This window comes from Columba livia, chromosome 5, assembly GCF_036013475.1.
Source record: "Columba livia isolate bColLiv1 breed racing homer chromosome 5, bColLiv1.pat.W.v2, whole genome shotgun sequence".
NCBI classification, from domain to species: Eukaryota; Metazoa; Chordata; class Aves; order Columbiformes; family Columbidae; genus Columba; species Columba livia.
In genome coordinates, this window is record NC_088606.1 from 43,055,540 (window position 1) to 43,078,117 (window position 22,578).

Consider the following 22,578-nt stretch of genomic DNA (forward strand, 5'->3'; position numbering starts at 1 on the left):
TTGAAGAGTGGCACATGTCACTTATCTCCCTTCACTGAGTGGAAGTCAAGAAGATCTGTTCACTCCTGCCCTCCTATAGTGCTCACAGTCATAAGTCTTTATTCAGCCTTGTTTATTTATTAGAAAATCCCTACAAGTTTGGCATTTAAAATGAAGCATTAGTTACATGGAATACGTGCCCTCGAAGTCCAGAAGTTGCTGGATACACTGCAGAGGTGGACTGGGGCCAACAGTGACCCAGTGACCTCTGCAGGAGATGCTGGTATGGCTGTGAGACGCTAGCAGGGCAGTAACAATCATGATCCAACCTTCTCAACATAGTTAGCAGGATAGAGTCCAACTTGGCCGTTGAGAAGTCGGCCCTTGCACCAGCCCTGCTCATCTTCTTCACTAATCTTCATTAGTTCTTCACCTAAAACCAAAGAAATAGTCATTAGGAAGCAGATATGGGGAAGGTAGCACGGCATTTTTCCCCACCTCAGAAAAGCTGATAAAAAGTAAGACCTACTGGTCTGAATCACCACACTTTTCTCCCCTTATCACACTCTGTATCATACTGCACAGTTTAATCAAAGCCAGAGTTACTGACCTCTTCACTGTCTATGCTCAGTATCATCCCTAGGCCAAGGAACTTGGAGATAGACCTTCACTTCTGCTGTTCAAGATGAGAAATCTTTTTGTGTCCTGTATTTCTGCCTGCTTTCCTCCCCCAGAGGAACATGCTCACAAGCCAAAGAGATGAGAGGACGTCAGAGACTTTTTTTCTTAGTGGCCCTTCTGTAGCAGGTGGGAAGGAAATTAAGAGGCTGCTAAGCTCTGGCTGTTAGGACCCAAATGACTGTTCCATGATGGAGTGTCTGCTTCGGCCAGCACAGCATGGAATCAACTCATTTCTCAGACTATGACCAGGAAAGGCTTTTAACTTTCCCACATCTACTTTGGGAAAGGGCAGAAAGGTCCCCTTCTCCAGCAGTAGAAGGTCATACTTCTGCCAGAGAAGGAAGTCTGTCTGCATCAGTAAGCACATCCCACACTAGCAGAGGCTCAGAAAAGAAAGTCATCTGCTGTTAAGCTTAAGGCTTACTGGTACATGCTGCTCAGTGCAGATTCAGAAAGGGGGTGACTAAAGCTAACCAACCAGTCATGCCTCATTACATCTGCTGGTGGAAAGAGAAGAAAAAATTCCTGGAGTACCGATATTGTAAGACATTTTAAAGCAACAAGTTAGTGTTAGGAAGTTTACTAGTATGGTAACGCTGCAGCACAGGTATTGGCCCCAGACACAAGCTATTGCTACTGAAGGACTTCAGTGCCTTTTTAAAAAGGGTGTATTTTGGAGAGAGATACCATGTAAGACTCAAATCAAGCAAGATTAGAGACACTCTAAAGATCTGAATGTCCTCTTGGAGATGGAGAAGATGTCACATGCAAACTAAATTTAACTGAAGGAAAAAAAGGGGAAGGGCCTGTTTGCTCCAGCATTCTCACTCAATCCTCTGCTGGGAGCCAGGATCTCCACTCTCGAGATACTCATTTTGAGCAACAGTTTGCATAGCTGTTTTTTGCCAGTGGAACTCTGCCTGCAGTAATGCATGTCAGTCAGCTGAGCTTGCTCCCAAAGCATCTATCTTCTGGTTACTTCAAAGGACAATCCAGACCACCTTTATACTTGTGGTATCAATGGCACAAGGGAGAAACATTTAATAAACTCTCAAGATACAATGTAGAATAAATGCCTTAAGAGGAGGCGGGAAGGATTAATTTTAGCACTTGGGGTCTTGCTCTCCCTACACTGTGACCAAGGCCTAGGCAGCCTCTTTATGTGACCTCACTGTCTAGAATGGGCTGGACTGCCCAGTGTATCATCCACCTCAGAGGAGCTGGCAATGGGTCAGGGAAGGGGAAGAAAAATATCAGTTTTCAGGGGGACATTCAGTTCTTAAAGAATGTTTCAATCATTCAGTCAGCCCGAGTGAGGACGGCAAAAGGTTAGTAAGAGATTAGTGCTTCTGTACCTGCTTTAAAGCTCAGCTCATCAGCCTCCTGTCCTGTGTAATCATACAGTGCTCGTACCCGTACACCTGGTACCTTTATGTCCTCCTCATGCCCATTGGCATCCAGGCACTTCTTGGGAGTGTCCTCATCTGACCACTCTGAAATTTCTTCCTTCCCTCCACTTTATGTGTGGAAGGAAAGAGGGGACAAGATGACAAGATGGTTGTTAGTAGACTCATCTCTCACCCACCTCCTTCTGAATCATGCACCACCCTGACTCCCCCGAGACTGCTACGCTACAGAACAAGGTGCAAGAGGCCCAACAGCTGAGTGAGGGTGAACAGTGAGAAGAGATACCAGGAGATACTAGATTTGCTTGAAAGAATTTCAGCATTAGAGCCCTGAGGGGCAGGAGGGTAACTCATTTTCAAAGTATTTTCACACATGCATACTCTTCATGACCTCACCCTACTCTAGCAGATCCTCTCACACAAGTAAAGCCCATCTGAACTGGAGAACCCAGCTGTGTCCAGAGTTATTCCAGCCAAGAACAAGACAGACAGGAAAAGCCATGTCTCCCCTCCCGAAGAGACATGTCTGGCATGCTATTTTCCAAGTCAGGAACAAAAGCAGAGGGGAAGAGCAGCAGAGGACAGACACCTGGAACCCAAAAACCCCCGAAGAGGCTGTTTACTATACTAACTTCACATGGGTGGGTGCCCTCAGGCTCTCATAGAAGAGGCTGTTCTGCTCCTCTTGGTAGGAAAACCTGTAGATTGGCAAATAGTGCCCCTGAATCCAGTAGACAGTGAAATACAGTAATGGCCTTGAGACATCTCTATATGCCCATTCTTTTCTGCCCAGTTCACTTTTTAAAGCAGGATGGCTCCAGGAACTGTAGGACATGAGCCTCTTCAGCCTCTCTCTGTTCCCCAGCTTGCTTCCTGGCAGGTAACATGCAGCACCATGCCAGGGGAAAAAAAAAATCTGATGCCTGCATTCAGGAAACAGCATAGTAACTGGCAAAGCTGCCAGTCCCCACTCCCCTCACCCTGTCTGGGAGGAAGAAGAGTTGGCAGTATTCATGCCAGAATCTCACACAGTATTAATCCGACTAGGCCAGATCTCATCACCAGGAGGATCTTTATAAGGAAGACCCCTTGTGAGGCAGTATATACTAGACCAAAAAAAAACCAAAAACCCCAAAAAACCCACAAAACACCACCCACAACAAAACAAACAAAAAAACCAACACACAACAACAACAACAACACACACCCCACACACTACACTACTTAAACCCACTTTTCTACCCTGTCATTTCCAGAGTGGCCCAGGCAAGGCCATGGGCAAGAGCCAGAAGTTAAGGAAGAGATGACTCCTGTCAATCCAACTCATCGATGACGCTGGGCAGGACTGCATTTCTCCTAACCCGATGTATCCCACACTTCAGCCCTTACCTCCGCTTTGTCTGCAGAGGGCTCTGTGAGACAACACCATCCCGTGCAGGCAAAATGCTGGTCAGCGTGACATCGTCAGCCGTCTTGCCGCCCTTCTCCTTCTTGGTGATTGGCCGCTGAGTTTCAAGGGACCATTCCTGTTCAGGGAAAAGCAATAACACCATCAAGCCACTTGGATACAAAAGCTCTGTGCATCTTTTCTGACCAATACAGAAGGACAGAACACCAGGTCATGCTGCAGTTGTGGCTGGGCTGGTCAGCCAAAGGGCACTGCTGGTGTAGCAAGTTCACTCCTGTTAAATGCCAAGGTGCAACAAGAGGGGCTGTGGGAAAATTATAACAGAAACTTGTCCCAAGGCCCTGTGTACCCACTCCTGTTCTTTGACCTTGCAGCTGGATGGCTGGAGTATTTGCAGTTTGGCAGAGTTGCACATGTCCCTTTGGGCACCAAAGAACTTGCAACACAACAGAAGTTTCAGAAGAGCTTAATATCCTGAGCCTGCCCAGCAGAGACATGGTCTTTCCAACACTAGAGTAGCAACCTACCGATTTCAGTAAAGCAGCTAAATGTTTGCCAATAGTAACAATACACTCTAGAATACTATGTCACCTGAAACTGAGGCCAATTCATTGCCATGCCTGGTCCATGAGTGTTGCGCCACCACTTCAGGTCCTCCTGGTTGTCTGCAGCCATGATGACTTGGTAGAGGTCTTGATACAACGCATGAAAGCTATGACCAGGAACAGAACCATCAGTAACCAGATCCCCCAGCAGCTCTCCAAAAGCCAAGTAGGAAAGAAGAGTATAACCTCATGCACAATTACACAGCATCCAAAGTTCCACAGGATTAAAGATGCCAGAGCAGCACCTGGTTCAGCCCTAGGAAAACAGAGCCACCCTCACAGAGGAATCAGCCTGGCAAACGGGACAGGCTTGTTTGGTGTGACAGTGGCTAACATCTGCCAGCTCTCAGCACAGATCATCAAATAAGCAATCAAGGAGCCTGGCACATTCTTGCACACAGACAGGGAGGTGGCTCAGGTTTGTTGCCTCCACCTTAAGAGTACAGGAGCACTGAAGATATTTGGCTGCACTCATTTCTCTGGTGTAACCCCTACTTAATGATAAGCATAAGCCAACAAGTTACCCTTACCTAACAAAAGGTCTCTCTACTCAGGGCAGAATGGGTATCATAGCTATAGATACTATAAAGCAACAGAGCTGCCATCCTCAGACATGGATTACATATAGCAACATGGACCATTTCACAGAATAGAGAGACATCCACATGACAGGACTGGACAGTAGTGGAAGAGAAAGGGTTCAGAGGCACAAGGAATCCTCTCTGGGGAGCGTGACACTGTCCAAGGTCAGAGACACCAGCACTAGTCAGTCTGAAGGGACCAAAATGCCAGTTCTCAGGCACACTTAGAAGGGGAAGGAGCAAGATCTGCCTGATGCAAGCAGGCAGCTCCCTTTCAGACACCAGAACTGGCACCCCTCACCAGGGCCTAGGGCACCCCAGGCTGCCAGACTTCCCTCCTGTGTTGAGCTGGTACCTTTCATTGGTGGAGAGGTTGAGATGCTGGTGCAGATTCAGTAACATCTCCTTAAAGAAGCACAATCGCTTGCGCTCTGCTTCCTGACAGCCCTCAAACACTTGCTCCATGTCCTCCATATAGCGGGGATTGTAACGGTTCAGCTCTTCCAGCATCTTCTCATATTGATCCTTGCACTGTATCAACCCAAGATGACAGCAATAGTGAGATGTGTTGCCTTGACATCAAACCAGTGACTCCCTGCTCTGGCTTGGAATTGACAAGTTTTTTCCCTTGCACCACTGAACAAATACAGCACAGGAAAAAAAAATCCCACAGCTGGTATCCCAATCCATTGCTCTCCTAATATTCTTGCAAGTTCCTTGTTCTTCCTTGTCACCCTCTTCCACAGAGTGTCTTCTGCATTCTCACTTTTACAGGCAGGGAAACCAGCCACTTTTCACAGTCAAACCTTCAGCTCTGCAGCTCCAACCCCCTGCACCAAACCCCTTACTTTTAAATATATTTCTGAATTAAATTTTACCCAACACCAAAGATAAAGAGACTTTAGTCTTAGTTGCTGAAGTCTCAGTCTAACTCACTACACTTTAGACAATGGGATCTCATACCTCCTTACAGGCTTCAGCAGGAGCCATTTCAGTGAGTGACATTATAGCCAGTGCTTTTTTCTTGAGAGGAGTGTCCTTGTGACCCACATCCATACAACACACACACACACACACACACAGACACACCTTCTCAGCCTCCTGAGTGCACTTCTCTACACGCTCCTGCAACTTGCGCAGTTGTTCCTGTGAGACAGATGAGTCTGCCTTGGCATGCATCTCCCTTGTAAGGGCTGTTTTCTCCTCCTTCCGGGCTGCATGGTAGTTTTTCTTAGAAGTCTCCACCTGTAGGAGGAAGATGCAGAGAAAGCCATGATCAGACCACATTGATCCTCCATTACTCAGAGAAGGCACATTAATATTTGTTAAAATCAACAGCAATTGTTTCAGGACAATATAACAGAAATGCCAGTTTGTCATTTAGTAAGCTAGGCTCCAAAGGGAAGAGGTACCTCCAAATTATCTCTTCTTCAGTGCTCACCTGCCGTGCAGGAATACAGAGCCTGTTACCAAAGTCTTCCCACATGGGAAGGAAGCTACACAACCACCACAGACAAGAAACCATCAAGACATCCCTCCTTCTCAGGCACTCTCTGCTACTCTCGTTAAACCTACTTTGTTTGCCTTGTGGCTCTCACGATGAGAGAGCCAGCTCAACTGCCCTTATCCCTCCTTCCCCATTCACGCTTTGCTCACGTCTTTCATTTTCTTCACCCAGGGTTTCTGGGCCTTGCGGAACCCATCCTCTGCCTCCTTTGTCTCCTTGAAGCCTCCAATCATCTGCTTGTGGTAGGCCTCCTTCTGCCAGGCCTTGATCTTATCTGAGTCTTCACCAGCCAGGTGGTTCCGGACAGCTAAGTGAATTTCACTCAGTTTGTCGGCAGCTGTCAGGAAGGCATGCCAGGCCTTCTCCAGAGTACCGTACTGCGGACCTGCAGGAACAAACACCAGAGAGGCTCTAACACCTCCGGCCCACAGAAGGGAACATAGATTATTTTCCTCCTACACACACATATCGGTATGGAGTCACTTCCTTAACTCTTCCCCATCATACAAGTCAGCAGTGACTGTTCTCCACACAGTTCCAACAGGCAGCACACAGACTGGCTGTTACAGCTGGTCAAGGCACGAGTTTCTTTTGGGTAGTACCATCTGGGACAGCCAGTGCCTGCTAGGAGAACGTTTCTGTAGAAAATTATCTTCACGGAGCTGGCCCGAGTTTCAGGACAGATAGCAACAGTAGTTCATGACTGAGGCTAAGCTGATGCTTCACGGACCAGTAGATCCTTTGGGGCATCTGTCCCAGTGTTTCAGTTTGATCCCACTGCCACTAAATCACAGCATTAATAGTTATCCTCTGACTAGAAGAGAAGGAGGGAAAAGAGACAGCCAAGCCATCCTTAAAAGAGGAGATCTGCAGCTTGATTTAAGACTTGGACTGCCCAAGGAGTTGCCAAACTAAACAAATAGCTATTTCTTTCTTTTTTTTTTTTGTAACCAAACAATGACAATGCAGAGAACAACCCTCCAAGTGAATCAGAGGACTAGCTACAAAAACACAAGACATCCAGCAAAATCACCCCCTTTCTGAAGAAAGCAAGCCTGTTCCCCAAGGGAACAGCATCACCTCAGTAAGAGCACTCAAGGGAGAGAATGCAATGATTGCATCCTGTTCCTAGTCCAACCTGCCAAATTTACCTTTCTCCACATTGGTCCTCCACTTACGGGACCACTCTGTTAGCTGCTGAGCATAGTTCTTCTCTATCTTGGCTCGCTCCTGGAAGCAGGAGATTAAGTCATTGCAGAGCCGGTACCCATCATCCACACGCTTCACTGTCCGCCTGTAGTTTCCAGCCTGAAATTTCACACAGCATTGTCATTTATACTGTACTGACTTTCATGTTTCTTTGGAAGAGACAGCAGCAGGTCAATCATGGCATGGGGAGGGAGCACAGGCCCTTCTGAAGCCAGCAGCTGGGCTCAGACCCTCCTCTGGCACTCCCTCAGGCAGACATAGCAGTGGAGGGAAGCAGCTGAGATGCTCTGCTTGCCTCTCTCACAGCTCAGATCAGTGCCAGCTGAACAAGGAACCCTCATTACACAGCATCTATGGAGGAAAGGGTCACCTCCTCCCTGCAGTAACACACAGCATGTTACTGAACCTCTCTACGGTTCATCCCTTCCATTCCCCAAGACCAACATGTCACCAGGAACCTGAAACTCAACCCCCTAGGTAAGAAGACATTTGTACCTCCCTCAAATTCTGATTACCCTTCCTTACCTCCCAGAAACTGCCACCAGGAGCCTCCCCGCCAGCCTCATCTTCTGATGACATCACCCCTGTTTTCTTACAGCAGAGAATTTTTGCAGATTTCAGTTAAGCTGAGAAGAGAGAGAAGTGATTTTTAATATATCACTGGCTAAGCCTTTGCAGAGCACAGTTCTCCATAACTTTTGGAGGTGGAAGAGCCCAACTTCCTATCCTGCAGGCAAGTCCTGGCATCCCTGCACCTCCAGCAGCAGAAGGCTGGATCCAGCAGTGATGCCCAGGACTGAAACTGCCTCCTCCCTCCTTGCAGACCAATGGCCTCCTTGAAAGGCCTGGAGCACACTGGGAAAAGATGTTGTAGAAGACAGTCTTGCCAAACCTCAGCTGTACAGATATTGGAGACTCTACTGAATCCAATACCCTTCTGCAGCACCAGACATCTCTGCAGATATTCCTGTCTTAAGCAAGGTCCTCAAGAGGGTAGCAAAAGCTATGGAAATTGAGGTAGCTAAAGCTATTTGAAATCTGCCTTGAAAGTCTTTAAATAAGTCTTCTGTCAATGTAGATGACACCAGCTTCCCAGTATGACTCAGGATTATGGGATTACAACTGACTGGAGAGAAAACAAGGCTGAGCAGTCAGCAGACAGGCATGTCTTGAATGGGGAGGAGCCCTATAAGCTGCCCACCTGCTGAGCTGGGCTTGAGCAGAACTACAGAAACACACCAGGGCATACCCAGCCAAAGGGCACTGGAGCAGACATGTTGGCTACCCAGCAGCACTGCTTCCCCAGAAACATCGCTGCAGAGCTGGTCTTTTCATTACACTCAACTTTCTGACTGTATTAGGTTCAAAATCTAGGCTAGAAGGTAAATGGTTCATATCATCTGTTGTCTCAGAACTTTTGCCTTTTCCTCTGTGCTCATCTGCACTGCCAGTTTGCTCCTGCCATGGTGTGACACTACGAATTCCTTGGAGAGGTTCAGGGTCACTCTTGTGCAGGAACAAGAGGAGTAACAGAAGGTGGCCCAAGCCCAGTCACTCACACACAAACCTACTCCATTCTAGGCAAGCCTGGGTTAATGCAGCATGAATGTCCTTTGCTGCCTTTACTTCTCCTCTTGCACATTCCTAGTTATAAAAAGCTTCCCTCACACCCCAGAGAGGTATCTGCTCATTCTGCCAGCCCACAGAGCACACAGTAGAGATGAAGAAGATCAGGTCAAGAGTCCAGATCTTCTACCTCCTGTAAATCCTTCTCAGTGGCATGAGCCACACTGTGAAGCAGCCCAACGCAGACTGCAGGAATCTCCTCCATTTCTTCTGGCAACAGTTTGGCTCTGTTTGCCCCGTCTCATTGCATGGAGAGTGTCAGGAATACATTAATGCTGTTCCTCTGGGTATCTCCAGAAGGCTGAAAGTGCTGAATTCCAGTCACAGAAGCATGTTGTTAAATGAGATATGACACTCAGGTGCACAAACCTTGAAACCTGAAGAATACCTCCACCCATGGCACCAGCTGTCCCTGTCCTTCCTCCCCATTTGTCAGCAGGCTGCAAAGCTATCTCAAGTGCCTCCAGGGCACGCAACTCTACTCTTGTCCCCAGTAACCACATACCTGAAAGCTGAAAGTGAGATGCCACAGGGGAGCACTGCGCAGCTGGCAAGTATGTACAGAGCTCTTCAAACCCTGTGAAAAGACTGGAGAAGACAGAGATGTGCACAGTTACAAACTGCTGCTCCTTTGCAGGGATGCTGCTTGTTCTGATGCATTGCAACTCCATGGGTGTCCCCCTTCTGCCAGCTCATAGGAGGAGCACCCTCTGAAATAGCAGCTGCAACCACTGTGCCTCCTGAGCTGCCACGTTCCAGCACGTAGGAGAGATGCCAAATCCTTGTGTCACAAGATCTAACCCCAGAGAGTATTAAAATAGAAACATTGAGACAGTATGACAGCACTGTGCAGGAAAGGTACCACCTCAACAGCTGAGCAAAGGGAACAGCACGGGCCAGAAAGGCCCAACATAAGCACGCTCCCCAGGCACCGTACATGGGGCCTTGTCCCCCCTCACTGTACAGTGCCCAGTTTAGCAAATCCCACTGCATCCATGTGCTGCTGCCTCCCCTTTACACATAGCTGGCTTTGGGAGGCAAAGGGAGTGACACACACATCCACTCTTTCCAGTGCCTTTTTTACTATAGATGGAGAAGATTTATATATATGACAAAGTACTTGATAACTCTACATTAAAAACAAAACCAAAGCTCACAAGAACACATATACTGGTCTAGAAGCCTCAAGTCCTTTTAGTTGCGGAGCACCTAGCACTGCTCTGGTAGGATGGGGCTCTACCAGCAGAGCTTTTTTGTTGGTTCTGTAAGCTGTTCCCATCGTATTCTCAGAAATACTTTATTTTGCCATTATGGTACAGGTAACTGTCATCAACTTTCCACAGAGGAAAGGGGAGTAAAAGGCCTGCAGAAGCCAAGGGAAACAAAGGCAGAAAAGGCATTTTTATTTACCTCACATTCACTTCCCTGAAGATTTACTTCAATGTCAAAAGTCTATTTATTTAAAAAACAAACAAGAAAAATCCCATTCTGCTCAGTCACCAATATCCACTCAGCTGAAGCTGGAAGGTTACAGCAACTAAGAGTTAATACAGCTGAGAGCAGAAACTGCAAAACCCAGAAGTGGGATTTTTAGCCAGACATAAAGACAATTTTGAGAAAGAGTAAAAGAAGATAGGAAAGACGAGGAAGGGAAGAAAACCAGACTGGGTTATTTCAAACAGACTAGAGATGTTTGATGAGGAAGGGCCTGGCGGGAAGAGTTGGGACACTCTTGCATGATCCAGATCACTGGATGAAAGGTCATTGTTCATCAGAAACCTCCTAAGACTTCCCAGTGGTCCCAAGTAAAACCAGACTACACGTTCCTGAAATTAAGATTAAAAAACTTCATTAACAGTTATGCCAAAGTATACTTAAAACTGCCCCAGACCCTTTACTTCTTTCTCCTAATGAAGACACAGATCAATTAGATATGACACATGAAGGCTGTATCACTTTTTCCATGCCACACCCCCCTCCTCACTTTATCAGGAAGCAATGAATCACAAGCATGCCTTTCATCTCTGGTTTCCAATTCAGGCTGACTACACAGGGCTAGAACTTAGGGGGAAATGTGGATAGTGGTTGTGTGTCAGAATGTGCTTGTCCATTTGAGGGACAGTCACCAAAAAAAAATTTCTGCAGTTTCCACATTAGAATTTGAGCAATACCTACTTATTTTCTCAAAAGTTATGAACCCAAATAACTGGATTTACTATCACTAAGATCAGTTTGCTCTGAAACATAATAGTAGCTGTGCTGCATCAGACTAAGGGTTCTCATAGCCTCATAGCCTCTGTAGGCAGCAGCCAAAAGCAGACACCTTCCCTTGCTTTGAGAACAGAGCAAGCATACATGATGCCTCCCTGCACACTCTCCAAGCCTCTAACCATTTGTTGACAGGAACTTCCTGAGCTGGATGTGGCACCTATGAATTTAGTAACACTCAATGGATTTATCTTCCATTAAGTTCTCCAATCTGCTTTTGAACCCACACAAATTTTCAGCATCCACAATATCATGTGGCAAAGCATCCCACAGCTTAAGGCTATACTGTAGCCATCAGCACAGTAGCTAGAAGGAAGAATACAATAAAGTAGTATAATATTTCTACAGGCTAATCTCCATGACGTGAATAGCAGTGAGTCAAGTACATATTTTCATAGCAGTTGTACAGACTTTATAGAAGTCCAGAAAAATCTAGCCTGGTAGCAGCAAAAAGGTCAAAGAACAGGGAGGACCCTTTTCTGCCAGGCTTTTTCTGGACTTTACATACTCCATGAGCCCATGTCAGTCAGCAGATCAAATTGGATCTGCATGCAGACATAAGGAAAGTACTTAGTACTGCATACAGTGGCTGAAGAACAGCTGCTGCTGTCACCCTGCGCCCTAGAAGAGCAAACAGATCTCCACTCCACCCCCTCATGCCTAGTTATTCCCAAAACACCATGTGTGTTGAGCCACCAGGAGCTCAACACCAGGGAAACCCGAGTTTGCCAGGAAAAGTAAATATGAGTTATACATGCCTAAGCCTGGATGTTGTTTTACAGCAAAGTAGAGATGACACGGCTACCTTGTGGACAGCTTGAGTCACTCCATGATTCAGGATGGCACCAGAGCCTGTAGCATACGGGAAATAGAGCTGGAGTTATATCAGGTCCACTAGAATTGTATGTGGGTCAGCACCACATTTGAAACTCCTTCTGATGCCACTGCTACCTCTACTAAGAGGAGGCTGCCTAACAAATCGTATTTGCAGGACAACGGAATGTTTACCCTTACCTTCCCACCTTCCTCTTCCAGCTATCACAGTTAAAGAGCTGCTCAAGCCCTCACTCCAGCTCCTGTAAGACACGCTCTCTGAAGGAGGAGGGAGGGACTACACCTCGATTCACTTCACACCTCCACCGAATGACAGATGAGGGCATCGCAGACATCACAACAACTAGCAACATCAGATAGAAAAACTGAACCATGCAAATGAGATTTCTGCAGAGCTACAACCCTTTCTGCTACTAGTATTAAAAAGGTACTCCCCTTCCCCCAAATACCTGCTCTCACTTATGGCCAGCATAGTTCTTAGGCCACACCTGCTATCAACTCCCTGTTAAGTTATCAAAAAACGGCTCTTGTGCTCTAGCTGCAGAAAAGTAGAATGGCTTGTGACTGCCTCACTGGTACAGTGCTCCACTCAGGGAAATGCCAGAGGGCTTGTCAAGGCAGAGCTGTTTCCACCTTCAACCATGTTGTTAAGCTCACCCCTACTCCAGTCAGTCTGCATCTCAGACCACAGATCCCTGCCCTCAGACCAAGGCGTCAGGCTAAAACCTTCCATTTCAAAATATGTGTGAACCTGGCAACACACTATGAGGTATGTCTTTGTTTCATGTTTGCATAACATGAGTACAACAGGGTCCTGATCTGCAAGCAAAACTTCTAGACCCAACGGTAATTATCACTTCTCCACTACAGAAACCTTTCCCTAAGGCAGGCAAACCACAGAGATCCTCTTCCCTGTATACCATGCTCCAATACTTCCAGCCTCCAAATGCCCAAGGCATCACTTCTGTGTATTGCTCGACTGCCTCCCAAGACTCCTTGTGAGCAATTGTTTACCTAAGTTCACCAAGAACAAGCCTCTGAACTCTACAAATGCTGGTGCGTGCAGCCCTGCAGGAATTCATCCACAGAAACAGACTGCCCCAGTCAAGGCCTTCTGTCAATCTCCTCACCCCTTTCCCAATTGCAACAGCAAATACTGGATGCAGACACATGTAGGAACAAGTTGAGTTATAATTATCTAGTAACAGTAACTGGAGGCTCATTTTCATTATGGACCAATTTCTATATAGGTGTTAAAGCCAAGCTAACCAATAATTTTAATCAGGAATGGGCTGCTACTAATTGATTTCCACCTCAAGACAACAACTAACACCACGGAGCTACGTGAGATTCCTGCAACCAACTTGTTTGATTCTCAGAGTCACTTTTCTGTATAGCAGGCAGTGTTGAAGGTATTGTTTTCATCCCAGGGTACTTCTGGTGTAGGTGGCAGATAAATGTTTCCATCTGAACAATCCAAATACACAGAAGGATGTCAGCCCCACTCCCCTCACAGAACAGAGCTGAAAACCCTTACTTTTCTTCTGTTAACTTGTCAGAAATGAACTAGAGCTGGAGCCAGAAGGTTCCACATGGCTCCAGCAGTGTAGTGAACTGGATTGGTGCTGGTACAGCAGTGCTAGGAAGGTCCCTGATGGAGAGAATTAAATGGGCATGGGACAGAATGTCCTTTCCAGCCTCCCCATCCAATAGAATGAACCAGTAACGTGTTCTCCACTGCCATTTTATAGGAGGCGTGATATTTACAGGTGTACTTATGTTTCTGTAGAATATGCTAAGTAACATGAAGATCCTCCCAAACTTTCCGCAGAGATATTTATCTTCATGCTGTGGTCACACCCTCGGCAGAGTCACCTGACTGAGAAGGGACTAAGAACCAGTGTTTCCCAGCCGCTCCCTAAGGACTGAGCCTGCCAGGGATGCCTAATGTAGTTTCGAGCAAGATTTCAGCTGATCTCTCCAGTCAGGGAGAGGTCAAAAAGCCACCAGGCAGAACAGTAACTACACACAAAGGTCACTCCAGCTACATGCGAGCCTGTAACAGAAGCCCAGCTCCCAGACAATGATTCTCTAGAGATCTGTTCGCTAGCAAAATTCTCCATTATTACACCAAAGTACTAAAATGCAGACAAGATCCTGTTCCACTTGAACTGACCTTCTGAGTCTATATGCTGCTTCATTACTCTCTCTTATTTCAGACCACAGCTTCTTTAGTATTGGTCTCCTCCACATTCAGACCAAGCTAATGTATTGAAGACAGACATCCCCTCACGCATTACCCCAAATTGTTTTCGAAACATTCATTCAGTATTATTTCCATACTTATTAGCTATTCCCTGACAGGTTCTCAGAGGCCAAGGCTACAGGACAGGCTTCTACCAACACATTGCTACTGACATAAGGGTTAGGACCCCTGACTGACATAGCTTTATCAGGCAGAAATTGTTTCACCAAGGAAAGGAAAAATTCTGCTTTCTTCCAATATAATGTAGGACATCTTTAGTATTACATGAACACACATCTATCCTGGTTAATACAACAATATGAGACAATACTAATGAAAGAATGTACTGGGCCATCAATGTCTGCGTTAGTTTTTCCCCAGTTGTTCTTCCTATCAAAAATTTGGTTATAATCTCAAATATCCACAGAGGAGGGAGGAAATCTGTGCTGGACCATGGGGTACCATACTCTAACAGGTCAACAGGCCATGTTCATTTGGTATGTTCAAGATGGTTGCTTAAATAACCTTGACATGTATGCTGTCTCTATGTTTTTAACAGGCAGCTACATATAGGAGCAGCAGATAGCTTAATAAAAAGACACAAATCCAAGCTACTAGGAACAGCACGACACTAACCTACACTCTTAGCCTTGTGAATAGCACAGCTCCTGCTCCGCACATTAGTCAGTACACCCACTGCTCAGCTTTCACGCTCCCTGACTTACCCCTCTCTCAGGGCAAGGTTTTAACCCATGCAGATGTTGAGAACCCATAACCTTTACTGTCCCGCTCCCTGAGCCTCTTTGCTTGCTCACTTTCATGCTGCGTAATTCCCAGGGTACTTCCTACCCTGCTGCATCAATCTCTGCAAATACATATAAACAGCACTTCCCTTATAAGCAGAAGGGACCTCAAGCAACTGGAAGCTACTCCTTTCTATATCACTGATAAACAGGTGTTTAAAGCGCCAGCCAAAGCCATTATACCCCTCCTCAACAGTCTCAATCTGCACTGAATGCAGACAGTTTTTCCAGGATTTAATCTACATTTCACCTGGTCATGTTTTTTTTCTGCACTCAGTGCCTGGCAAGACAAGATCAAGAGTTCATCCTGTAATACAGTTGCCTATAACTTAAGAAAAGCAACTCATCATAGTGCCAGGCTGAGCCAGTCCACCCACTTCCAACCAGGCTTTGAGTAAAGAAGTTTACTTTGTTCAGATCTTTACGTGAACAGCAACAAAATGCTCCAGCCTCATCCAACCCCGAGCAAAGAAGAAATAACGGAAGGGGGTGATCAGTAATGCTGGGGGAGGGTGTCTTGGGATGGAAATCAAACTCCTGCAAGTCCCTGTCAATGGAATATTCTCCTTCTGTGATTGAATCACCTTGCAACCCCCATAGCAGGGATCAAGTTTACTTGAATGCATTGAGAAGGCCTAAGGAAGCAGACTGAAATCAATGCAATCAAACAATCTTTAGAGAAGCCACAAGCCAGTTAGCTCCATTCTAACACTAAGCTTCTGGTGGTTTCTGGCTTCACTGGACTATATACTTATCATATGTCTCCCATCAGCCTTCTCTGCCCCTTCCTCTAATTTGGAAGTCACTGTGTTTTTTAACCCAGCTGCAGTTCTGCAACTTCTGGCTTCACTTTGCCAATAGCTGTATTTTCCATTAGCTGTCTTTTGAAGCAGAGGGAATGGGAGAGTTGGCAAGTATTTTGTCATTGGAGACCAAGTGTCTGACAATCATATGGCAAATTAATTCAAAGTACTGCATTTATCTCTGGTTGCATCAAACAGGTTTCTGGTTTTACTTCGTAAAAGCTGATTTACTAGAACTGTTTATTATATGAATACTTTTCTTCCAAATATTCATATAATGCAGACAAGAACCTGAAAGAAGATCATCATCAAGGCGTTTCTGAAGTTCATCCAGTTCTCTGCACATTTCTGAGACCCAAACAAGGCTGTAGAAGGAAGTACACCAACTTTTTGAAGTGAAAGCTGAATAAGGTAAGATTGAGTGCTAGGACATGTCTTATGATAAAGGAGAAGAACAAGGTAAAGGATCACACCCATTGCTTTTTTTCACATTGTGGTCAGCTCCTCCACTTTGATAGCAAGGCTCTTTGTCCACCTTTGTCACCAGAGCTAGGTTTACTCAATTGCTTCCTTGCAGGAAAACCTAAACAACATTAAGAACAACTGCATCTGTAAGGCAAACGTCAGTGCCATATGAACTGGCAGGACTATAGACCAGCTTTTACACAGAGCCATTTTGCACAGTCTTTTATGAGGCCAGGCACGTAGAAAGAAAGCACTGTTTGCTAGGTGGACTGGAGAGAACACTCCGTAACTTGGACTCTCTTTGTAGCATCTCCTGGTTTAAGAAGAGTTTGGCAGATTTAATCAGTTTGTAGGTACTGCATTCCTAAAGATACTCACATGCCTTTCTGACATATTTCCCAGAGATACACAGATAACAAAGTTCAACCAGGGCAGCCATTAAGAACTGGCCTGCGCCGTGGATATTCATACTTCACGTGTTCTTCTTGAGGTTCATTATCCTGTATGTCATGCAGCAACTTTAATCTACCTTCATACTATCTGCAGAGAATCTGGTCTTGGTATCAATAGTGCCTCTTCAAAAACATTTTTTGATGTCAAGCTGAAGAACAGGGCTATTAATATAAATTACTTCATATCCCAGGTGATACCCACAAGACTCCAGCTGAACACAAGCTAATGGGACAGTCAGCCCAAAGGGCACACAGAGAATCAGCATCACTAGAATGTCATTTGCTTTCTCAGCCCATTGCCCTAAGCACCAATCTCAGTTTCTGATCACAGGACACAACCTGACACATGAGGAAAGAACACTGGGAGGCTTTTTAAAAACAGAAAGCACAAGCAGAGCAATCCAGTGGGCTTTATTTCCCCCCCAATGGCTTCCTGAACCAGCTTCCTTCCCACAGCTCAAACCTCTAGTTTTTCTGCTTGCACTGGGGTAGAAGCCTGCTGGAGCCAGCAGCGAGCTTTCACATAGGTTTCCACAGGCCAGCAGTCCTAGGAAAAGGAGGAGCTGAGCGAAAGCACCAAGAAGCAAGTATCTAGACTCATTCAAGAAGTGCAATATGCTGCATCTTCTCACAGATTCCATGAAAGCTTCTTGCCCCTGTCAGAGACAGGCAGCAAGCCTCCTTCAGAGCTCTACACAGCAGTGCTGCAATTGATGCAGCTCAGCACACACAGGAGCAGAAGCTTGGCTCAGCAGCAGGGATACTGAGGGAGAGGAGGATGTTACTGCCAACAGATAATCACCTATGGGTGACTGAAAAGACTGACCAAGTCCCAAACATTGGCCTGCAAAACAAAGAGACACAGCATGGACAAGTTCATAGCATGGCCAGGGAAGAGGGGGCTAAAGAGTTGCTACTACTATTAGCTGTGAATTGCCTGCAGCAATTCTAATTCTTCTATCCTGGAAAAACGGACAGGTCACAATAAACAGACTCCTACTATAGTCACCTAATAAGAGAGCGTAAAATTCCCCACAAGCCTAATACCGCTGGATCCAGGCCCCCGGTACCATGGAGATCTCACATGCCTCTTCAACAAACTACAATGCTCAGTGACAACCACTAGATTTAAAACACAAATTCTGATTATCACAAGTCTGAAAGGCTCTTTCCCATTGTGCCATTCACAGCAAAGTGAAACCACTGAAAGCTGAAATATGATTAGAATGCCAGTCTTGTAGGAACATATTGCCTTGTAGGAGTACCCAGCTTCAGCCGACATTTTAGCTTGAAGGAACATAAAACTATTGTACCAGCCCCAAGAACAAAGCTGCATGATTACAGCAGAGGATGCACCAAGCTCTTTGCACTGACATTACACTTTGTGCTGTTGGGAAAACTTATTCTCAGATAGAGTGCATTTGGATGTTAAATGACAGTGGTCACCGTGCCACAAGATAGCAGCAAAAAGCTACCTCTTGAACAGCTTCTTAACTGCTCCAAGGATGCAAAGTTCTTTTCTTATTCTTCGAAGAGAAAATTCCAAATTTTTCATTAAAACTTCCAGCCACAGTAGTCACTGTTTTCTGTCCCACCCACTAAGGCCTTAGACTAAGATATTAAGACTTCTTTTTTTTTAATCTATCTGACACAATTCCCTGTCATACAGTACCCTCTACACCCATCACGCTGAGCTACCAGTGATAAAATAGCTTGCCTGATCAGAAAGTCTGTTTTAAAAAGATAAGAGTCCATCGAAGGGCTTAAACAGCTCTCCTATTGTTTAGGCATTTCCCTGTGAACTTTCAAGAGCAGCCCAAATTCACACATCACTGATCAGCTGATGGCAAAAATAGAGGCAGTTTATTAATGTTCTCTGATCAAGAGCATAGCTTTTTCCACTCAGGCTACAGGCATATACTTTTAGTTTTTGAGGTACCCAGTTCAATCCCTGGATGCCAGCCATGACAGATCAAATAGTTCAAACAACTGAATAACCTCCAGATCTCAAGATGTCCAGAATAAAGAATATACAGTACTTGCCACAGTCAGCAACATCATATGAGTTCCTAACAGAAGCTGATGTTGCCACTGGCACAGTGACTAATGTGTTCTCACAGGTTTGCAATCATCTTCTAAGAAAAGCAGTCACATTACAAATATACCTGACTGTACTGTTGAATTATATATATATATATATATATATATACACACACACACAAGATATATTTATTTCAACACTCATGTTCATCCAGGGGAAACCCAGAAGATTCAGGCTAGTTCTTGTATAATCCACAATAACCTAAAATGACTAAAAGCACCAGTCATTGTCCTGTAAATAAATTAATTTGGGTCCACAAGATTTGTAGGCTTTTATGACTTGGTTACGCCCACAGTCTGCCAAGGACTTGCAGCATTTTGGCACAGTCCAGCCCCACACAATCCTTATTCACTCACTGATGTTTGAATATGATTGAGTTTCAGGTGGGCAGTTGTTCTCAGCCCTATACCTACCTGCCACAGGGAAGTTACTGCTTTTTACAGCCTGAGAAGATGACACTCTTCACTTGAACAAGTGCAGGCAAGCCAGAGAAGCTCAAACTCGTAGGTCAAAAGAAAAACAAAAAAAGCGCCAATAAAGCAATACAATACAGCAGGCACAGAACCGGGAAGGCAGCAAGCAGCTGATCCAGCTCATGCATTCATTCTGTTCCAAGCTGCAACTCAGACGACAATCTAGTAAATATTTTAGGGAACTTCTAGTGAAATACCACTAATAACACAAAACACTGACAAAGCAGAATAGACTCTGTCTCAGGCAGAGCACATTGTGCACTTCACAAAAAGGTGAATCCTTGCCTGAAAGAATGTGCCCAGTTATGCAATGCACAGGGAGAAGCTCCTCGTTGACTCCACCCAGAGATCAACTCACACCTGGAGCAAGGAGGATCCGGACCCTGTCATTTTAGCCCACACGCTACAGTTGTGCATTCTGCTCCCATTACACACCGAGAATGACTTGAGTTGTCGCAAGGCTTAGTGTCTTCTTGGTGACATTTGAGTTCCAGCATAGAGTGGGAGGCTCTGCTAGGGTTCCGTACTGCGATCAATTACCATTGTATCAGGAATGCCCTTGTGCAAATTAGACCAGCAGTTGATCTGAATGGGAGAAAGGCTCATCTCCCATTTCAGGAGGGAGGGAGCACCAGTTGGGTCAGGAAGGGTTAAAGACTGAACAAAAAGGCCAGATCCTTCCTAGGGCCAGGAGCAAGTGTTCAGAAGTGGTCAGCTAACCCCCTCCCTACCACCAAGCTGAGCCCTCTGCAAGCCTGAAGAACTGAAGCAAGCAAAACACACATAGCTGGCAGAGAAAGTGGTGAAACTGGTTAACACATTTGGGCCACATTAGCTTCACTTATCAATAGCTTTGTGGAGATCACAGATCCCTCCTCCCATGTGCAGTGACAAATCATAGACTATCTTCCCAAGCCCTGGATGTCCAGGCCCACTAACACCCTCCACGGTTATCAGCTTTTTCCTGCCCTCGGCAGAGAGGACGCAGTAACCCCAGCAGCATGCCAGGGGCCGGGCGACCCCTCAGCCTGCCCCACGCCTGGTTCTGCCTGCCCTGACTCCGAGCCCGCTGCCAGTGGCCGGGGGGAAGAAGCCGACCAGCAAGGGCACGACGGTCCCGTTTGCCGTACTCCTCGCTCCGACCGTCAGAAGCCCGGCTCACAGACCGACAGCATGGACCCCCATGAGACAAGGGGCGCAGCCCCCGAGCCCGGGCCCCCGCGAGGCCCTTTTCCCCCAGGGGGTCCCGGGAAGCCGCTTTACCCCCCTCCGCCACAGCGCTGCCAGCGCCTGCGGCTCCAGTTTCAGAGTGGGAAGCGGCTCAACACGGATCCGGCACAAAGGGGCCCCTGTCCCCGCCACGGAGCAGAGCGGAGGCGCTGGCTCCGGAGGGAGGGGGGGCCGCCAAAGCCCCCTGCGACGGCAGCAGGCCGGCCACGGGGAGGCCCGCGGCGGGACACCCAGTGAAGGTCAGGCTGTCAGCGGGACTGCAAGGGACCGGAGCTCTCCCAGGAGCTTCCCAAAGCTCCTGCGAAAAATCTGCCGGGGATCGCAGACCCGCGACCGCCCCTCCCGGGACGCAGCGCCACCGCTCCCCCGCGCCTACCGGAGTCTCCGCTGCGCGCCCAACCGGACCGCGCCGAATTGCCTCCCGATCCTTTCTGCCCACCCGCAGCGCCCGGCCGGGACCGCCTCCCCCACCCGCCCCTTCTCCGTGAGGAAACTTTTCCCTCGCAGCCGCCAGCGCTTCCTGAGCCGCGCTGTCCCCCGCGGGGACCGGGCCAGCCTCTGCCGCCAGGACCCCCGGCACCCCACGGGGAACAGGTCCGAAAGGCGCCCAGGGGAGCGGAGCCCGCAGTCCCGGCAGAGGTGACCCCGCCGCTTACCTCGCAGGCGGCGCAGCTCAGCACGGCGGGGAGCTCGGCGGGCAGCGGCCACCTGGACTGGGAGCGGGCCGGGCCCTCCCCCTATTTCAGCCGCGGGACACGGGGGCTCCCGCCCCGCCTCCAGCAGCTCCCGGCGGGGCGGGCCCAGCCCGAGCACTCGGGCACTCCGGTGGCGGCGGGGCAGCTCCAGCGAGGCTCCCGCCTCCCCGCCCCCTCCGCTGGGCTCCTGATCCAATTAACGGGCGGCCGGCGCTGCGCGGGCTCTGCCCAGGCAGGTGGGGGCTGTGGGGACAGTGCGGCTCCCGCCGCGGTTTCCCCTTCGCGGGGGGGACCTGAGGTCGCTCCTGAGGCGCGGGGCGCTGGTTCCAAGCAGCGGTGAGGGGTCTAGGGGCTCGCTCCCAGAGAAGCCGTGCCCGGCCGGGTCGCCCCCCGTCATGGCGGGCGCCGGGCGCGGGAGGAGGGTGGCTCTTGTGAGGAGCTGTCCGCCCGGGCGATGCTCGGCCCCGCCCTGAGGAATTGGGCTCTACTTTTGTGTTGACACTGGATTTGAGGCTCTTTGGTCGCTCTCCCTTTCTTCTGAAAACCTTTATCTGAATAATCTGGACCTTATCTTCAATCCCTTAGAGTCTCTTGGTTGAAGCCAGCTTTTTCTGAATGCCAGGGAGTTTGCCTGCCAGAGTTTCCATTTCTACCGCCAGGCCCTGGGTGCAGTTCCCCATGACGCTGGGGCAGGGCTTGTACAAGAGCGCTGGAAGGCCTTGCTGGCCCGGCTGCCCTTGACTGCTTCCAAATGGCTTAGGACACAACTGCCAGGACTAGCTATGGGTTTGTAGCGATGTTTGTTCAGTTGGTGGAGAAAGGAAAGACCAAGAGCCTTGCAAGAGGAAGAGAGGAATGAACATGCTGTAAATCTGTGCTCCTGCTTCTCTGGAGTAGTATCAGAATGTTTTTACTCTCTTTAAAACTGCTCCATGTTTCACAGGAGCTAAAAGAGTAACTGTACCGAGGCCCTTCAGATACAATTAATTGCTGTGTTTGAAAGCAGACAGTAGAAACTATTCCACTTAATCTGTTTTGAGGCAAATCCTGTGTTCGCTTTTACCTGCATGGAGTCTCTGGAAGGTGGGGACCCATGACAGGTCACTGAGTGTGGTGTGACCATGAGCATCCTTTCAAAAAAGGATGCAAGGTGCTGGTTTTATCCTCAAAATTAATAATAGTTGAGAATATAAGCATCAGCTTTGTA

General features: G+C 47.5%; 1 protein-coding gene across 9 annotated transcripts; it reads right to left on the bottom strand.

The window, feature by feature from the left end:
- Positions 1-95: 95 nt before the first annotated feature.
- PACSIN3 (protein kinase C and casein kinase substrate in neurons 3) lies at positions 96-21,527 on the bottom strand. Of its 9 annotated transcripts, XM_065065966.1 has the most exons (13): positions 21,333-21,491; positions 12,029-12,122; positions 9,508-9,590; positions 7,902-8,002; positions 7,319-7,475; positions 6,317-6,552; positions 5,750-5,905; positions 5,016-5,191; positions 4,066-4,186; positions 3,456-3,592; positions 2,699-2,764; positions 2,016-2,176; positions 96-412 (listed from the first exon to the last, which is right to left on the bottom strand). In XM_065065966.1, the coding sequence occupies exons 4-13, from the start codon at positions 7,953-7,955 to the stop codon at positions 297-299; spliced, it is 1,380 nt and encodes a 459-aa protein (XP_064922038.1). In that variant the 5' UTR covers positions 7,956-8,002; positions 9,508-9,590; positions 12,029-12,122; positions 21,333-21,491; the 3' UTR covers positions 96-296. The 9 variants fall into 9 exon arrangements, with proteins under 9 accessions (XP_064922038.1, XP_005502229.1, XP_064922044.1 ...); XM_005502172.4 differs by lacking the exon at positions 12,029-12,122 and having other exon boundaries at positions 21,333-21,518; XM_065065972.1 differs by lacking the exon at positions 2,699-2,764 and having other exon boundaries at positions 12,076-12,122; positions 21,333-21,488.
- Between the last annotated feature and the right edge of the window lie 1,051 nt (positions 21,528-22,578).